The sequence below is a fragment of the Oryctolagus cuniculus genome, chromosome 9 (genome assembly GCF_051225735.1).
Source record: "Oryctolagus cuniculus isolate XC-2025 breed Fujian yellow rabbit chromosome 9, ASM5122573v1, whole genome shotgun sequence".
Lineage (NCBI taxonomy): Eukaryota > Metazoa > Chordata > Mammalia > Lagomorpha > Leporidae > Oryctolagus > Oryctolagus cuniculus.
Window position 1 is genome coordinate 90,939,437 of NC_142875.1, and position 16,377 is coordinate 90,955,813.

The following is a 16,377-nucleotide window of genomic DNA, read 5'->3' on the forward strand; positions in this document are numbered from 1 at the left end:
TATATTTAAAAATAGTAAAATATTAAATTATTCTGGACGGCACAATTATGTTTGTTTTTATTTTCCTTTTCTTTTTAATGTTATCCAAAACTTCTAAGGTGAACATAAATTTCCTCAGTTGAAAGCTTAATAAATCCCTATGTGCAGCAGACTTCAGTATGACAACTAATTTGTTTTAATATCCGTAACATTGTAATGATAACAAAGTAAATATCCTTATTTTACAGATTAAGAGCAGATTTAATTATATATAAATTATACCAAAGGAAAAAGGATTCAGAGTCATACAGTTATTAAAGGATTCGACTAGGACACAAAACTGAATCTCTTCTTATTCCAAAGTTCTTTCCAAAAGGTTAACTTGAATAAAATAAAATAATGCACTTAATCCAGCAGTTGGAACACTGGCATTACTTATTGCTCAAGTCCCAGCTCCATTTGACTCCAGTTTCCTGCTAATGACACGCTGGGTGGGTGCTATCTCTATTGGTTTGGTCCCTCCCATCCACAAAGGTGATAGGAATTGAGGTCCCAACTCCTGATTTTGGCCCAGCCAAGTCCTGGTTGTTGTGAACATCTGGGAAGTGAATCAGTAAATGGAATATCTGTCTCTCTGCCTTTCAAATAAATTTTTTATTTATTTTTAATAAAAGGGATTGGATTTTTTTACATAAAGACTTATTTTTTTTTTAACTTTGAAAGGCAGATTACAGAGAGAAGGGAGACAGAGGGAGAAAGATCTTCCATCAGCTGGTTTACTCTCTAATAGCCACAATGGCTGGGGCTGTGCCAGGCAGAAGCCAGGAGCCTGGAGCTTTTTCAGGACTCCCAAGTGGGTAAAGGGACCCAAGGACTTGGGCCATCTTCCACTGCTTTGCCAGGTGTACTAGCAGGGTGCCGAATTAGAAGTTGGGCAGCAACTAGGTCTCAAACTGGTACATGTATAGGATGCCAACGTCATAGTCACTGATGACAGCTTAACCCAAGGCTATGCCACAACACCGGTACCTCAAATTTTAAAAAGAGAGGGAAGGGGGCAAGACATTTGGTGTAAGGTTAAGACACTGTGTTGAAACTCCCACATATATCAGGAGCAGTGCTGTGGCATGGCAGGTAAAGCCATATGAGCCGGTTTGAGTCCCAGCTGCTCCACTTCCAGTCCAGTTCTCTGCTATGGCCTGGGAAAGCAACAGAATATGGCCCAAGTGCTTGGGCCCCTAAACCCACATGTGAGACATGGAAGAAGCTTTTGGCTCCAGGCTTTGGATCGGCCCAGCCCCAGCATTGCAGCCCTTTGGGGAGTGAACCAAAGACTTCTCTCTGCCTCTGCCTCTCTGTAACTCTGCCTTCCAAATAAATAAATATTAAAAAAATAATAATAATAAAAGAAGAAGAGGAAGAAAGAAAAGAAACGTCTACATCATACTGGAGTATCTAGGTTACAGTTCTGGCTCCACTCCTGATTCCAGCTTCCTGGTAGTACACCCTGGAAGATAGCATGAAATGGCCCAAGTAACTGCATCTCCTACACAGGAGACCTGGATTGGGCTCCTGGGTCCTGGTTTCAGCTGTTGCAGGAATTTAGGGAGTGAAATAGCAGATGGTAGATCTGTCTGTGTCTGTCTCTTCCTATCTCTCAAATCACTTTTTTTAATTTCAGACTTAGTTCAGATGCTCCCACAGAAACACTTAATGCTAGATGACAAGATAAGAAGAGAGAAAAAGGTCCACGAATTTTGTATCACTCAAGAACCAGTTTAAAACACAAGGCTCATAGATAATATTTTACTACGAACAAAAGCCCAAGGAATATTGTTTCTATGAGCCTTTCTTAATGAATGGAGAAGAAAACCAAGACAATCAAGTGACGAACAGCAAAGTCATGCCTGAACCTCTATGAAATTACACTTAAGATTTAAATACATATGAAGATTACAGTTAAAGAACATTAAGTCAGTATGATAAATCTAGACATATCGGAGGCAAAACAAGTGAGAAATGAGACATAAGAGATAAGAGGAGGGGTTGGTGGTGTGATACAGCGGGTTAACGCCCTGGCCTGAAGCGCATCCCATATGGGCGCCAGTTGAAGACCCAGCTGCTCCACTTCCGATCCAGCTCTCTGCTATGGCCTGGGAAAGCAGTGGAAGATCGCCCATGTCCTTGGGCCCCTACACCCATGTGGGAAACCCAGAAGAAGCTCCTGGCTCCTAGCTTCAGATCGGCACAGCTCCAGTCGTTGGGACCAACTGGGGAGTTGACCAGCGGATGGAAGACCTCTCTCTCTCTCTCTGCATAACTCTGACTTTCAAATAAATAAATTAATCTTTAAAAAAAAAAGAGAGATAAGAGGAGCCTACTTCCTCATATTTCCATCTTCTGGTAGTCATGTATCTAAAGACATCATTCAAAGGAAATAAATTACTTGATAAATAAAGTACCAAAGCATGCACAAAGCAAAAGATAACCAAAAAATATCTAGTAACAGAAGGAGAAAAAGTAAAAAGACATAGTAGAGAATTAATATTATGTAGTCAATGTTATAGAAATTTTGGCAACAAAAGCAACAAAGAAATAACCATGAGGAAACCTCAGAAACAAATGTTAAAAAAAAATTAAAATAACCCACAACTATAACAAAATTTATATCTAGAAAGCACTATATAAACATTAGTAAAAAGTATAAGTGAAGAAATTGTGATAAAGTACAAATGTGTTTCAAAATAAAATCAGCATTTACAAAAATTTTCCAACACTTATGCATATTCTCCGTATCAGTTTTTAATAAGTTGGAGAGAGAAATCATCTAGCAATCAACAGGTGAACTAAATTAATTATGCAGGCATTATAAAGAGGTATAACTATGAATGTACTTATAAAGAAAGTAAAAAAAGCAAGATGCAGAAAAAGATAAAACTTCTTTTTCGGCTTATAAATGCTACAAATTCTACTGATATGCAAGATTTTTTTACATTAAAACACACATTTCCTACAACACAACAGATAAATAAAGAGCAGACATTCTTCCTATACTGCCTGAGATTCCTATTCCCATGATAGGTTTCTGCAAAATCACAGAATTAAGACTACTTAGGGCCGACACCACGGCTCACTAGGCTAATCCTCCGCCTGCGGCGCTGGCACTCCAGGTTCTAGTCCCGGTTGGGGCACCGGATTCTATCCCGGTTGCTCCTCTTCCAGGCCAGCTCTCTGCTGTGGCCCGGGAGTGCAGTGGAGGATGGCCCAAGTACTTGGGCCCTGCACCCCATGGGAGACCAGGATAAGTACCTGGCTCCTGCCATCGGATCAGCGCAGTGCGCCGGCCGCTGGAGGGTGAACCAACGGCAAAGGAAGAGCTTTCTCTCTGTCTCTCTCTCTCACTGTCCACTCTGCCTGTCAAAAAGAAAAAATAAAAAATAAATTAAAAAAAAAAAAAGACTACTTAGAGTCCCTCCCTAACCTTGAATATACCCTTACAAATGCCAGATACAATATAAAATTGTAGAAATATATTTTCAAAAATTTTTTGAATAAACTAGAACAGATCTGCCAACAATAAAATTCTGCTGAAATAAATATAAGGTGTACTGCAACAGAAATCAATCTAGAAACAAGGAGCAAGATGCACTAAAGCTATGCAATTTTCTAAATACAACAAGCCCACATATTGCTAACAGGGGATTTAAATAAAAACATACAAAGCAACCAACCAAAATCTCAAGGGAAATAATTGAAAACTACTCTATTTCAGGAGTAGGCAATCGGCCCATGATGAAGATACCACTTGGGACATTCATATCCCACGTGGGAGTGCCTGGTTCAAGACCATGCTCCACTTCTGATTCAGTTTCCTGCTAATGTACACCAGGGGAAGGCAGCAGATGGCAACTCAAGTAGTAGGGACCCTGCCATCCACATAGGAGACCTGAATGGTTGCAGCCATTTTGGAAGTCAAGCAGCAGATGAAAGATCTGTTTCTTTCTCTATTTTTGAACTAAACCAGATGAAAGATGTTTCTCTATGTCTCTCTCTCTTTTAGGAATTGAACCAGATGAAAGATCTGTTTCTCTCTTTCCCTCTCTCTCTCTCTCTGCCTTTGAAATATAACAAAGAAAGTATTCTGGGATTAGCACCGTGTCACAGCAGCTTAAGCCACTGCCAGCATCCCATACAGGAGTCGGTTCGGAATCCAGCTGCTCCACTTCCAATCCAGCTCCCTGCTAATACGCCTGGGAAAGCAGCTGAAGATGGCCCATGTGCTTGGGCCCCTATACCCACATGGGATAAATGAATGAAGCTTCTGTCTCCTGGCTACATACAGTCTGGCACAGCACCAGCCATTGGAGACATTTGGAGAATGAATCAGCAGATGGAAGCTTTCTCTCATTCTCTGTCTCTCCCTCTCTCTCTCTCTTTCAGATGAATACATCTTTGAGAGGAAAAAAAAAATATTCTGCTTCGAAAGTCCAAACACCCTCAGAGGTCATAAAGTTTCCTAAGAACGCAGAAAAAAACAGCTCCATGAGGTCTGAAGGAATGTTGTTCTTTGTTTATCTACTAAGTTGCTCAGCAAAACTAACATTAAATATGTGCAGAATTAATGACTTACCTATAATTGCTTGTCAATAGCAGCAATAAAAATCTTTTTTTAAAGATTAATTTGTGGCCAGTGTTGGGCATACTAGGTTAAGCCACTGCCTGCAGCACCATCATTGCATTTCAAGTCCTGGCTGGTTCAAGTCCCGGCTGCTCCACTACAAAGATGCAGCTCTCTGCTAATGTGCCAGCACTGTGGCACAGCAGGTTAAGCTGCTGATGCCAGCACTCCTTATCAGAGCTCTGGTTCAAGCCCCAGCTGCTCAGCTTCTGATCCAGCTCCCTGCTAATGTACCCAGGAAAGCAGAAGATGGTCCAAGTCCCTGGGCCCCTGCACCCATGTGAGAGATCCAGAAGAAATCCCTGGCTCCTGCCTTCACCCTGGCCCAGTCCAGATGGTTTCGGCCATTTAGGGAGTGAAGCAGCAGATGGAAACTCACTCTTTCTCTCTCTCTCTCTGCCTTTCCTTGTCTGTTAACTCTTTCAAATAAAACAACAAATCTTAAAAAAAAAAAAAAAAATTAATTAGGGTGGCAGGGAGACAGAGAAAGACCTTCCATATGCTGGTTTCACTCCCTAAATGACCACAACAGTCAGGCCTAGGCCAGGCTGAAGCCAAGAACCTAGAACTCCATTCAGATCTCCACGTGGGAGGCAGGGGCCAAAGCACTCAGGACATACTCTGCCGCTTTCGCAGGTACATTAGTAGGGAGCTGGACTGGAAATGAAGCAGCCAGGACTCCAATCAGCACTGATATGGAATGCTATGAGATGACAACATCACAGGCAGCAGCTTAATCCACTGTGCTACAACATCAGACCCAACAGAAATCTTAAGTACAGATGCTTTCACACCTAATAAATGTTATCTCCTAATCAGGGCATGGCTACAGAGTAAAAAAAAAGCAGCAAAGAAAAATGCTGCAAATGGACAATTCATGTTTAATACAAGTGTTACACAGGATCTAGGAAATTTTTAAACAAATTTCTAGTTGATTCTGATGTGTAACAAAATTTCAAAACCACCAGACTTAGATAAACCTCAAGCTCTCTCTTCCACTTCAATAGCCAATGATTTGATCTTTGTCTTAGACAAAGATTTTCAAATTTTCGCAAACTAAGAGTCTTATCTTTAAATGTAAGATATGAGTAAGTTCAATTTTATTAAAAAAGGTAAACTTAACAGAACTGCCAAGTATAGATTCCAAATGAAAACAGAAATCTATTATTTGTTTTAGGGGCAGACGTCATGACTTAATGGGTTAAGCAGTCACCTACAACACCAGCAGCCTACATGGGTAAAGGTTCAGGTCCCAGCCACTTCACTTCCGATCCAGCTTTAATATGCCTGGGAAAACAGCCTAGGAAGGCCCAAGTGTTTGGGCCCCTGCCACCCATGCCAGACCCAGATAAAGCTCTTGGCTCCCAGCTTTGGCCTGACAGTGCTGGCTACTGTGGGGACAGAACCAGTGGACAGAAGACCTCTCTCTCTCCATCTCTCTTTCTCTAATTCTGCCTTTCAAATAAACAAGCGTATCTTTTTTAAAAAAAATAAAAAACTTCATTTGTCAACATACTGGCATCAGCATGGTAATTTAGGGATTCATCATAACTGCTCAATAAACATTTATTGAACAGAAAAAAGAAAAACACATATATACATACAAAATGCCAGATTTTACCCTAAAGGAAATGAGAATTTACCAAAAGGATTTGGAGATGACCAAATTTTCACCTCTAGGGGCTGGCACTGTGGCTTGGCAGATAAAGCCACCACCTTTAACACCAGCCATCTAAACTGGGCTGCTCTATTTCCATTCTAGCTTCCTGGTGATGGCCTAGGAAAAACAGCATTAGATGGCCCAAATAGGAGACCAGGAAGAAGCTCCTGGCTCCTGGCTCCTGGCTATGGCCTGGCCCAGCCCAGCCCTCACAGCCATCTGGGGAGTGAAAGAGCAAATGGAAGACCCCTCTCTCTCCATTTCTCCCTCTAACTTTCAAAATAAATAAATAAATATTAAAAAAAATTTTTTTTTACCTTTAAAGAAATATTGGTCAGTTCAAAGAAGCATGTACTTTTCTCTGAAGGGAGGAGAGAACTTCCACTTTGCTTATAGCCCTGTGTAAATACTGACAGAGATTGTGGACTCAAAAGGCTTCCATAGCCTAGGCAGCTCATGTCAAGAGCCTTGGACAATCACTGACATCATCCATAAGAGTGTTAATTGTTAAATTAACAACAGGAGTCACTGTGCACTTACTCCCCATGTAGGACCTCTGTCCTTAATGAGTTATACTATGAGAATTAACTGAAAAACTTGTTCTCAAACAGTTCTTTATATTTTGTGGGGAGGGGGGTGCAAATTGTTGAAATCTGTACTATAGAGTTAGTCTTCTTTTATGAAGTTAATTAAAAATGAATCTTAATGAAGAATGGGATGGGAAAAGGAGGAGGAAGTGGGATGGGAGTGGAGGTGGCAGGGTGGGTAAGGGGGGAAGAACCACTATATTCCTAAAGCCATACTATGGAAATTTGTACTCATTAAATAAGGTTTCAAAAAAAAAAAAAGCAAAAGAAAAAATTAAAAAGAAAAAAATGGTGCAGGGGCCAGCGCTGTGGAGTAGCATGCTAAATCTCCTCTTGCAGCACCTACATCCCATATGGGCGCAGGTTAGTGTTCTGGATGCTCCACTTCAATCTAACTCTGCTACAGCCTGAGAAAGCAGTAGAAGATGCTCCAAGTGCTTGAGCCCCTGCACCCACGTGGGAGACCTGGAAGAAACTCCAGGCTCCTGGCTTCAGATAAGCACAGCTCTGGCGAATGCAGCTATTTGGGGAGTGAACCAGTGGATGGAAGACCTTTCTCTCTGCTCTCCTTTTCTCTGTCCACAACTCTACCTCTCAAATAAATAAAATCTTAAAAACAAAACAAAAATAGAGGAACCCGACTGACACAGCAGTGAAGACATCACTTGAGAGGCCAACATCCTATGTCAGAGAGACTGGTTTGAGTTTCAAATTCCCTTTCAATTCCAGCTTCCTGCTAATGCACTCCCTGGAAGGCAGCAGATGATAGTCAGATGATAGCAGATGATAGTTCCCACAGGGGAAACATGGATTCAGTTCCAGGCTCCTGGACTCAACGTGACCCAGCCCTAGCTGTTGCAGGAATTAGCAGAGTAAATTGGCATATGGAAGATCTTTTCCTGTCTCTCTCAAATAAAGCGAAATCAAATCTAATGTCAAAAACACCAATGAAGGGGCAGGCACTGGAATGCTGGGACACTCCCATCCCCTATCAGAGTGCCAGTTCAACTAGTGACTACTTCACACTCCCAATCCAGTTTCCTGCTAACTGTGAGGCACCAGATGCTGGCTCAAGTACTTGAGCCCCTGAAACCCCCATGGGGGACCCACATGGGGTTCTGGACTCCTGGCTTTGACTTGGCCTAGCTCTCGCTGTTACACACATTTGGGGAATGAACCAGCAAATGCAAGATATCTCTCTCTGTGTCACTCTGCCTTTCAAATCAAATAAATAAATTTTAAAACAACAACCAAAAGGACAGCATTTGTCTTATGTCTTCTTCCCACCAAAATCTTTTTTTTTTAAAGATTTATTTATATATAGTTACAGAGAGGTAGAGCCAGAGAGAGAGAGAAAGAGATGTCTTCCATCCACTGGTTCACTCCCCAGATGGCAGCAGTAGCCAGAGCTGCACCAAGCTGAAGCCAGCAGCCAAGAACTTCTTCTGAGTCTCCCACATGGGTGCAGGAGCCCAAGGACTTGGGCCATCTTGTACAGCTTTCCCAGACCATAGCAGAGAGCTGGTTCAGAAGTGGAGCTGTCGAAACTTGAGCTGGCACCCAGATGGAATGCCGGCACTGCAGGTGGTGGCTTGTACCTGCCATACCACAGCACTGGCCCCTCCACCAAAATCTTAATACATCGCTCTATATGCCATATCTACCTACCAAGTTTTGCTACACCCACACTCTGCTGCTTGTTGCCAGGTGAATCATGTATTTGCCACTAAAGTATTTCTAACAATACTATTTATATAGGGAAAACTTACTTTTTAGTAAGTTTTTTTTTAAGGAAGTTTCCTTGGGAAAGAGAAATTTTTATTTCTAACAGGCTGAATTCTATCTATAAAGATCTAAAGGGCAATTAAACAGAAATATGTTTCAGAGGGACACATTGAACCTCAAAGGAGGAAAAAAATTTTCGCATCACATAAACACCAAAGTCCATTTTTACCTTGCCTCATTAGCATTAACTGGTGCTCATGCCGAGCTGCTTCCATTTCTGCCTCCAGTTTCTCTTTGGCTTCTCTGATGTTTCTATCAACCTGCTCACGCTGCTGTTTTTCCATTTCATCAAGAGCCTTCCATCGAGATGCATACTCAAATTCAAACGTTCCAGGTTGAGCAAAACGTGGTGGCTGTTCTCTTTCCCTAAATTTACATTAAAAAAATACAGAAATGCACGCTTAAAACACAAATCACTAGCAAATGAAAATAACAACTAGTATCATTTATTGAACACTTATAATATTTAAGGCCCTGGCCAGACAGGTTTTCAACATGAATTATCTCATGGCAATATTGCACTGTAGGTGTGAGTTTAAGAAACTGTCCAAGGATGCTCAACTATTAAGTAATATAACTAGGATTCAGGCCGGCACCGCGGCTCACTAGGCTAATCCTCCACCTAGCAGCGCCCGCACACCGGGTTCTAGTCCCGGTCGGGGCGCCGGATTCTGTCCCGGTTGCCCCTCTTCCAGGCCAGCTCTCTGCTGTGGCCAGGGAGTGCAGTGGAGGATGGCCCAAATACTTGGGCCCTGCACCCCATGGGAGACCAGGAAAAGCACCTGGCTCCTGGCTCCTGCCATCGGATCAGCGCTGTGCACCGGCCACAGCGCGCCGGCCGCGGCTGCCATTGGAGGGTGAACCAACGGCAAAAGGAAGACCTTTCTCTCTCTCTCTCTCACTGTCCACTCTGCCTGTCAAAAAAAAAAAAAAAAAAAGTAATATAACTAGGATTCAAATGTACAATGTCTGATGCTACAACTTGTACTTCTCTAATTATTACCTCTATTAGGACTTCGTTTTCACCCAACTTTCACATCAGGAAGCATGTAACATGTGGGTCTTAGTATCCTAAGTGAACTGTGTACAATCAGATGTTTAATAAAAGCAGTTACAATCTATCAAGTGCTACATGCCAGGCTGACTAGCTGAGCCAAACACTAAAAGTCTGAGTACAACTGTAGTTAATTATTTAATACCAATTTCCCTTGCTATATTTTAAATTCAATGAGGATAACAATTGTGTCTACTGACTGCTGTACCTCAAGTATCTAGCACAATATGTGGCACATTGTAAACATTCACTATATATTTCTTGAATAAATAAATGATGAGCAAATAAATAACCAAATGAAATTAATATGGGCCTACAAGTGTACCTGAAATTCAAAGAAATCAATTATTCTTGGCTATGATAGCATCAGTTTAAAAAAAAAAACTAATAGCTGAGGAGGGCATTTTGGCCTGGTGGTTATACAATTGCTTGGGATGCCTACATTCCACATCAGAGCACCTGTGTTTGAGTCCAATTTCTATCTCCAGATTCCAACTTCTGCTAATGGGCACTCTGGGAAGCAGGTGATGGTCCAAGTAGCTGCCACTCATATGAGAGACCTGGATTGAGTTCTAGGATCCTGGCTTTGGCCTGACCCAGCACCAGCTGTTGCAGGCATCTGAGAAGTGAACCATCAGATAAGAGATATCTCTGCTTCTCAAATTAATAAAATTTAAGAGAGAAAAGCAATTGATAGAAATACAATTCCAATCCCACCAATAAAAACATACATAAATTCTAACCATAAATTTTAACTTTTAACTTAGAGTGGTAAGAAAAGGATGTATGAGTGGGGCAAAGTTGGGAGAGATAAAAGGGAAGGTTGTCACTGAGAGAAAGATGTAGTAACAAGAAAGCTTCAAAGATCTTCACAGGCAGATAAACAAAACAAAAGATAGCCATGATCTAACTCGGTGGGGAACCTTTTCTTCTGTCAAGGGACACTGGATATTTTACAACATCATTGGTGCGCCATACAAAATTATCAGCTTAAAAACTAGCCTGTTGGCCGGCGCCGCGGTTCAATAGGCTAATCCTCCGCCTTGTGGCGCTGGCACACCAGGTTCTAGTCCCGGTCGGGGCTTCCAGTCCAGCTCTCTGCTGTGGCCCGGGAGTGTAGTGGAGGATGGCCCAAGTGCTTGGGCCCTGCACCCGCAGGGGAGACCAGGAAAAGCACCTGGCTCCCAGGTATGGATCAGCGCGGCACACCAGCCACGGCGCGCCAGCCTCAGCGGCCGTTGGAGGGTGAACCAACGGTAAAGGAAGAGCTTTCTCTCTGTCTCTCTCTCTCTCTCACTGTCCACTCTGCCTGTCAAAAAAAAAAAAAAAAAAAAGGCTAGCCTGTTACAGGGGCCAACACTATGGCATAATGCTTACAAAGCCGAAAAGGAAACATTGAAATTCAACTTTGTCCCCCTAATCCTATGTTGTTTCAATGGTATTTTCTATGGATGAAAACAAAGAAATTTTTTTTCTTCAAGATTTTATTTGAAAGGCAGAGTTACAGAGGGAGGGAGAGACAGAGAAGTCTTCCATCTGCTGGTTAACTCCCCACAAGTGGTTGCAATAGCTAGGGCTGGGCCAGGCTGAAGCCAGGAGCTTCTTCCAGGTCTCCCACGTGGGTGCAGGGGCTCAAGGACTTGGGCCATCTACTGCTTTCCCAGGAACATTAGCAAGGAGCTGGACTGGAAGTAGAGCAAGCAGAATTCAAATCGGTGTCTATATGAGATGCTAGTGCAGGCAGTGGCTTTATCCATTATACTATAACACCAGCTCCTATGCCAGGTTATTTAACTAGAACTTTTCTACTCTAACCCCCAAAAGTCTCCTTGTAGCTAACAATATATCCAAATTATACTGAAGAAGTATTTTTCACATCATTTAGATGTCATCGTTTCTGTGGCACAAGCATTACTGAGTTCCCTCCTACCTACCTATCCCTGACCAAGTTATGAAAAGTGTAAAATTAATGTTTTACCCATATAAAAAAGCAAATCAGCATTCTTTGTAGACTAGGTCACTCTACTAACCATATTATGTGACTAAAAAAACACCTTATAATCCAATAATACTTGATAATAAATGTGAAAAAATTATCTTGGAGGTGTGGCACAGTAGGTTAATCCTCCACCTTAACACCCTGGCCTGAAGCACCAGAATCCCATATGGGCACCGGTTCAAGTCCTGGCTACTCCACTTCCAATCCAGCTCTCTGCTATGGTCTGGGAAAGCTGTACAAGATGGCCCAAGTCCTTGGGCCCCTGCACCCGCATGGGAGATCCAGAGGAAGCTCCTGGCTCCTGGCTTCAGATCGGCACAGCTCTAGCTGTTGTGGCCAACTGGGGAGTGAACCAGAGGATGGAAAACCTCTCTCTCTCTCTCTGTGTAACTCTTTCAAATAAATAAATAAATAAATCTTTAAAAAAAAAAAAAAGATTGTTCTCTCTTCATCTCTCTCTGTAATTCAAGCTTTCAAATAAATAAATAAATCTTTTAAAAAATTTTTATCAATAAAATCTTACTTATGATACTGTTGAGTTTTCTGCATTAGCTTTTCTGGCAAGCCATCTTCATCATCAAACTGCTCCATAGGCTCCACAATGACTGGACGAGGAGTCCTGGATAGACACAAAAGCTTTAGTAAGAAATAACAGTTCCTAGAATCAACATGCTCCAAGAAATGTTGTATAACAAACAAAGTATATACTTGAGAAAGCTACCTCAGATGCATCGTATGTACTCAAAAAAATCAGCCAATAAACATTTGCTGATCCAGCCATGATTAAAGCCAGAAAAACACAAATAAATTAACAATTATGAAGCAGTGTGACTAATGAAGTTAACATGTATAAAGTACGATGAAAAAGAACTGCATACCTCTCCCCAAGTTTTATGTACACGGTCCTTGTCATCACTTCATTACAACACTAAAACCACCCATGTCTGCCAATCTTCCATTCTCCCTCTGTCTCCCCAAATTTTTCAGAATTGTCTTTAAAATTGGTTAAGCTTTAGGGTGGGCTTTTAGTTCAGTAATTAAGACATGGCTTGGGATACCCACACACAACCTGGGAGTACCCGGTTTTGAATCCCAGTTCTACTTCTACTTCCAGCTTCCTGCTAATGCGAGCCCCAGGAGGCAGCAGGCGACAGCTCAAGCAATTGAGTTCCTGCCAGCAGAGCTGGCAGTAAACTGGCTGAAAGCTAAACAATCCAGTCTCCCATGTGAGTGGCAGGAAGCCAATTATTTGAGCCATCACTGCTGCCTCCCAGAGTCTGCACTAGCAAGATACTGGACTCAGGAGCCACAACCTGAAACAGAACTCTGACACTCCAATATGAAATGCTAGTACCTTTTTTTCCCTCCTTCACTTTACTTGAAAAACAAAGAAAAAGACCTTCCTCCTGCTGGTTTACTCCCTCAAGAGGTCGCAACAACCAAGGCTGGGCCAGTCCAAAATCAGAAGCACAGAACTCTCCATCCACGTCTCCCACATGGGTGACAGACTCAAGTATTCGAGCCATTACCTGCTGCCTCCCAGGATGAACATAAGCAAGAAGCTGGACCAGAAGCCAAGGGCAGGCACTTGAACCAGACAATCTGATAATGTAACACAGGTATCACAAGTGGTGATGTCAGATAATTAAGCCAAATACCTGCCATTTTTAAAAATTATGTATGGTTTGTTTATTTCAAAAGGCAGAAGGAGGGCTCCTAACTGCTGGTTTACTCCCTCAACGGCTACAACAGCAGGGTCTGGGCCAGGTCAAATCAAGGGACCAGAATTCAATCAGGGTCTCCCACGTGGATGACAAGAACCCAACTACTGGAGCCATCAACACTACCTCCCTGGTTTTGCTTCAGTAAGAAACCGGAATCAAACGCGAGAGGCAGGAATTGAGTGCAGGTACTCCGATATGGGATGTGGGCAACCTAATCAGCAGCTTAACCACTGAACTAAATGCTTGTCCCATCTTTAATTACTAATTTTAATAAATTAAGTATCTAGATGTCAATCTTAAAGATCATCAAAAGCACAGATTTCTCTTCTAAATCAGAAGCAAGCATAGAAACCTGAGTGAAACTTAGAAAAGCAATAAACTATTTTTCTCCCCAAAATAAAAGAGGACAATAATTAGAAAACAAAATAATACTACATATTACAAGGATTTGAGCCACATTAACTTTTTAATGATTTATTTTATTTATTTGAAAGACAAGAGTTAGAGGTAGAACCAAATGACCACAACAGCCAGAGCTGAGCTGATCCGAAGTCAGGAGCATCTGGGTCTCCCACACAGGTGCAGGGGCCCAAGAACTTGGGCCATCCTTCACTGCCTTCCCAGCCATAGCAGAGAGCTGGATCGGAAGTGGAGCAGCAGGGACTCGAACAGGCACCCATATCGGATGCCAGCGCTGCAGGCTGGGGTTTTAACCTGCTGTGCCACCGCGCTGGCTTCCACATTAACAGTTGTAACAAGTTACTCCTCCTTGCTACAGATTAAACATCAGTGTTCCCTCAACTTTAAACCTGAATATATTAAAACCTAAACATGGGCTGGCGCTGCGGCTCAATAGGCTAATCCTCCTCCTGCGGCGCCAGGACACCGGGTTCTAGTCCCGGTCAGGGTGCCGGATTCTGTCCCGGTTGCTCCTCTTCCAGTCCAGCTCTCTGCTGTGGCCTGGGAAGGCAGTGGAGGATGGCACAAGTGCTGCGCCAGCCTGGCGGCCATTTGGGTAGTGAACCAACGGAAGGAAGACCTTTCTCTCTGTCTCTCTCTCTCTTTCTAACTCTGCCTGTGGAGGGGAGGAGAGGGGAGGGGAGAGATATTTTATTTGAAAGGCAGAGTTACAGAGAGAGAGGTAAAGACAGTGAGTTTTGGTTCACTTCCCAAATGGCCACAATGGCCAGGGCTGACTGAAGTCAGGAGCCAGGAGCTACTTTCAGGTCTCCCAAATGGGTGCAGGGGCCCAAGCACTTGGGCCATCTTCTGCTGCTTTCCCAGGCACATCAGCAAGGAGACAGATCAAAAGTGCAGCAGCAGGGACTCAAAACTGGTACCCATATGGGAGGCATGTACTGCAGGAGGTGGCTTTATCCACTACACCGAAACACTGGCATGTAGCATCTGGTTTTGTATGGACTTTGTACATGACCTGTTTTCTTAGTTGAACACTATCAGCCACCTTATTTAGTTGTCAAATTGGTTTTAATGTTACAGTGGGTCATTGGTTAAAGAAGAGTAAATTCCTGTGTAGCGCTGGAGTGTAACAATCTCTAATGATCTAGGTGTGATTCTAATGTTTAAAGATGTGGCCACTAAAGCAGATATTTGGCACAGTGGTTAAGATACCACTTGGGATACCCACATCTCATATCATAGTATGTGGGTTCAACACCTAGCTATACTTCAGAATCCAGCTTTCTACTAATGCACATTCTGGAAGGCAGCAGGTGATGGATCCATTATTGGATTCCTGACACCAACATGGGAGACCCAGATTGAGCTCTGGGATCCTGACTTCTGCCTGGCCTAACCCAGCTATTGTAAGCATTTAAGAAGTGACCAACAGATGGAGGATCTGTCTCTGATAGTACCTGTCTTTTTTATTTTATTTTTTTTTATGATTTAATTTATTTATTTGAAAGAGAGAGAGAAAGAGAGAGAGAGAAAGGTCTTCCATCTACCGTTTCACTCCCCAAATTGCTGCAACGACTGGAGCCGATGCCATCTGAAGCCAGGAGATAAGAGCTTCCTCCAGGTCTCCCACACGGGTACAGGGGCCCAGGGACTTGGGCCATCTTCCTCTGCTCTCCCAGGCCCTTTGGCAGGGAGCTGGATCAGAAGTGGAGCAGCCAGGACTCAAACCAGCACCCAGATGGCATTGCAGGCCAGGGCTTTATCCTGCTATGCCATGGTGCTGGCCACAGTATTTGTCTTTCAAATAAGTGAAATAAAACTATTTTAAAAAAAGAAGCTAAACCTCTTGGTATCACTCCTATGAGTAATTCACCCATCACTTACACAAATCATTCAGGTACCTGAGACTAAGTACTGTATTATATAATATATACCAAGACTGTACATAAGGTTAGGGAAACAAAGGCAAACAAAATGGGCACTAAAGTCTTAATAGAGTTTAAAAAAATATATGTGAGTAACAATAATCACTTTTAGAGCCCAGAAGGGGGAAAAAAAAAAGAAACCAGAAAGCAATGCTATTTATTATACAGAGTAACAGAGGGAGACCACTTTAGATAAAGCAGTCAAGGAAATTCTCTCCATGAGGTGACATTTCAGCTGGGACCATTAAGCAGAGAGAAGAGAGCACTTTGAATTCCAGATGGTTTAACCAACACGCCAAGGAAGCAAAATTAAACACTCCATCAGAAACATAACAATAAAAAGCAATTTGGCATCAGACTAAATTTATTACACCAAATACAATTTACTGGTTTGACAATCAAAGCAAGTTACCTTAAATTTTCACCTAAAAAATGGAACAATAACAACTAGTGTCAGAGAGGGCAGGCAAGGAGCTGGATAACAGGTACCAAAACCCAGTGAGATGGAAGTAAAAAGTTCTAGTGTCCAAAAGCACTTCATAATAATGTATTATATACCATATATA

The 16,377-nt window shown here is 42.5% G+C and overlaps 1 protein-coding gene across 5 annotated transcripts in view; it reads right to left on the minus strand.

Moving 5' to 3' along the window:
• Positions 1–16,377, minus strand: part of PSPC1 (paraspeckle component 1) — a 135,824-nt gene that overhangs the window by 103,585 nt on the left and 15,862 nt on the right. For all 5 annotated transcript variants that reach the window (XR_016213375.1, XR_016213374.1, XR_016213373.1 and 2 more), the window contains exons 3-4: positions 12,266–12,361; positions 8,859–9,055 (exon numbers count right to left, since the gene is read on the minus strand). Coding sequence is in view for 1 of the 5 variants with exons in the window: in XM_008259953.5 (XP_008258175.1) it covers positions 8,859–9,055; positions 12,266–12,361 (293 nt within the window). In the remaining 4 variants the exon portion in view is untranslated. The remainder of the gene's footprint in view (positions 1–8,858; positions 9,056–12,265; positions 12,362–16,377) is intronic.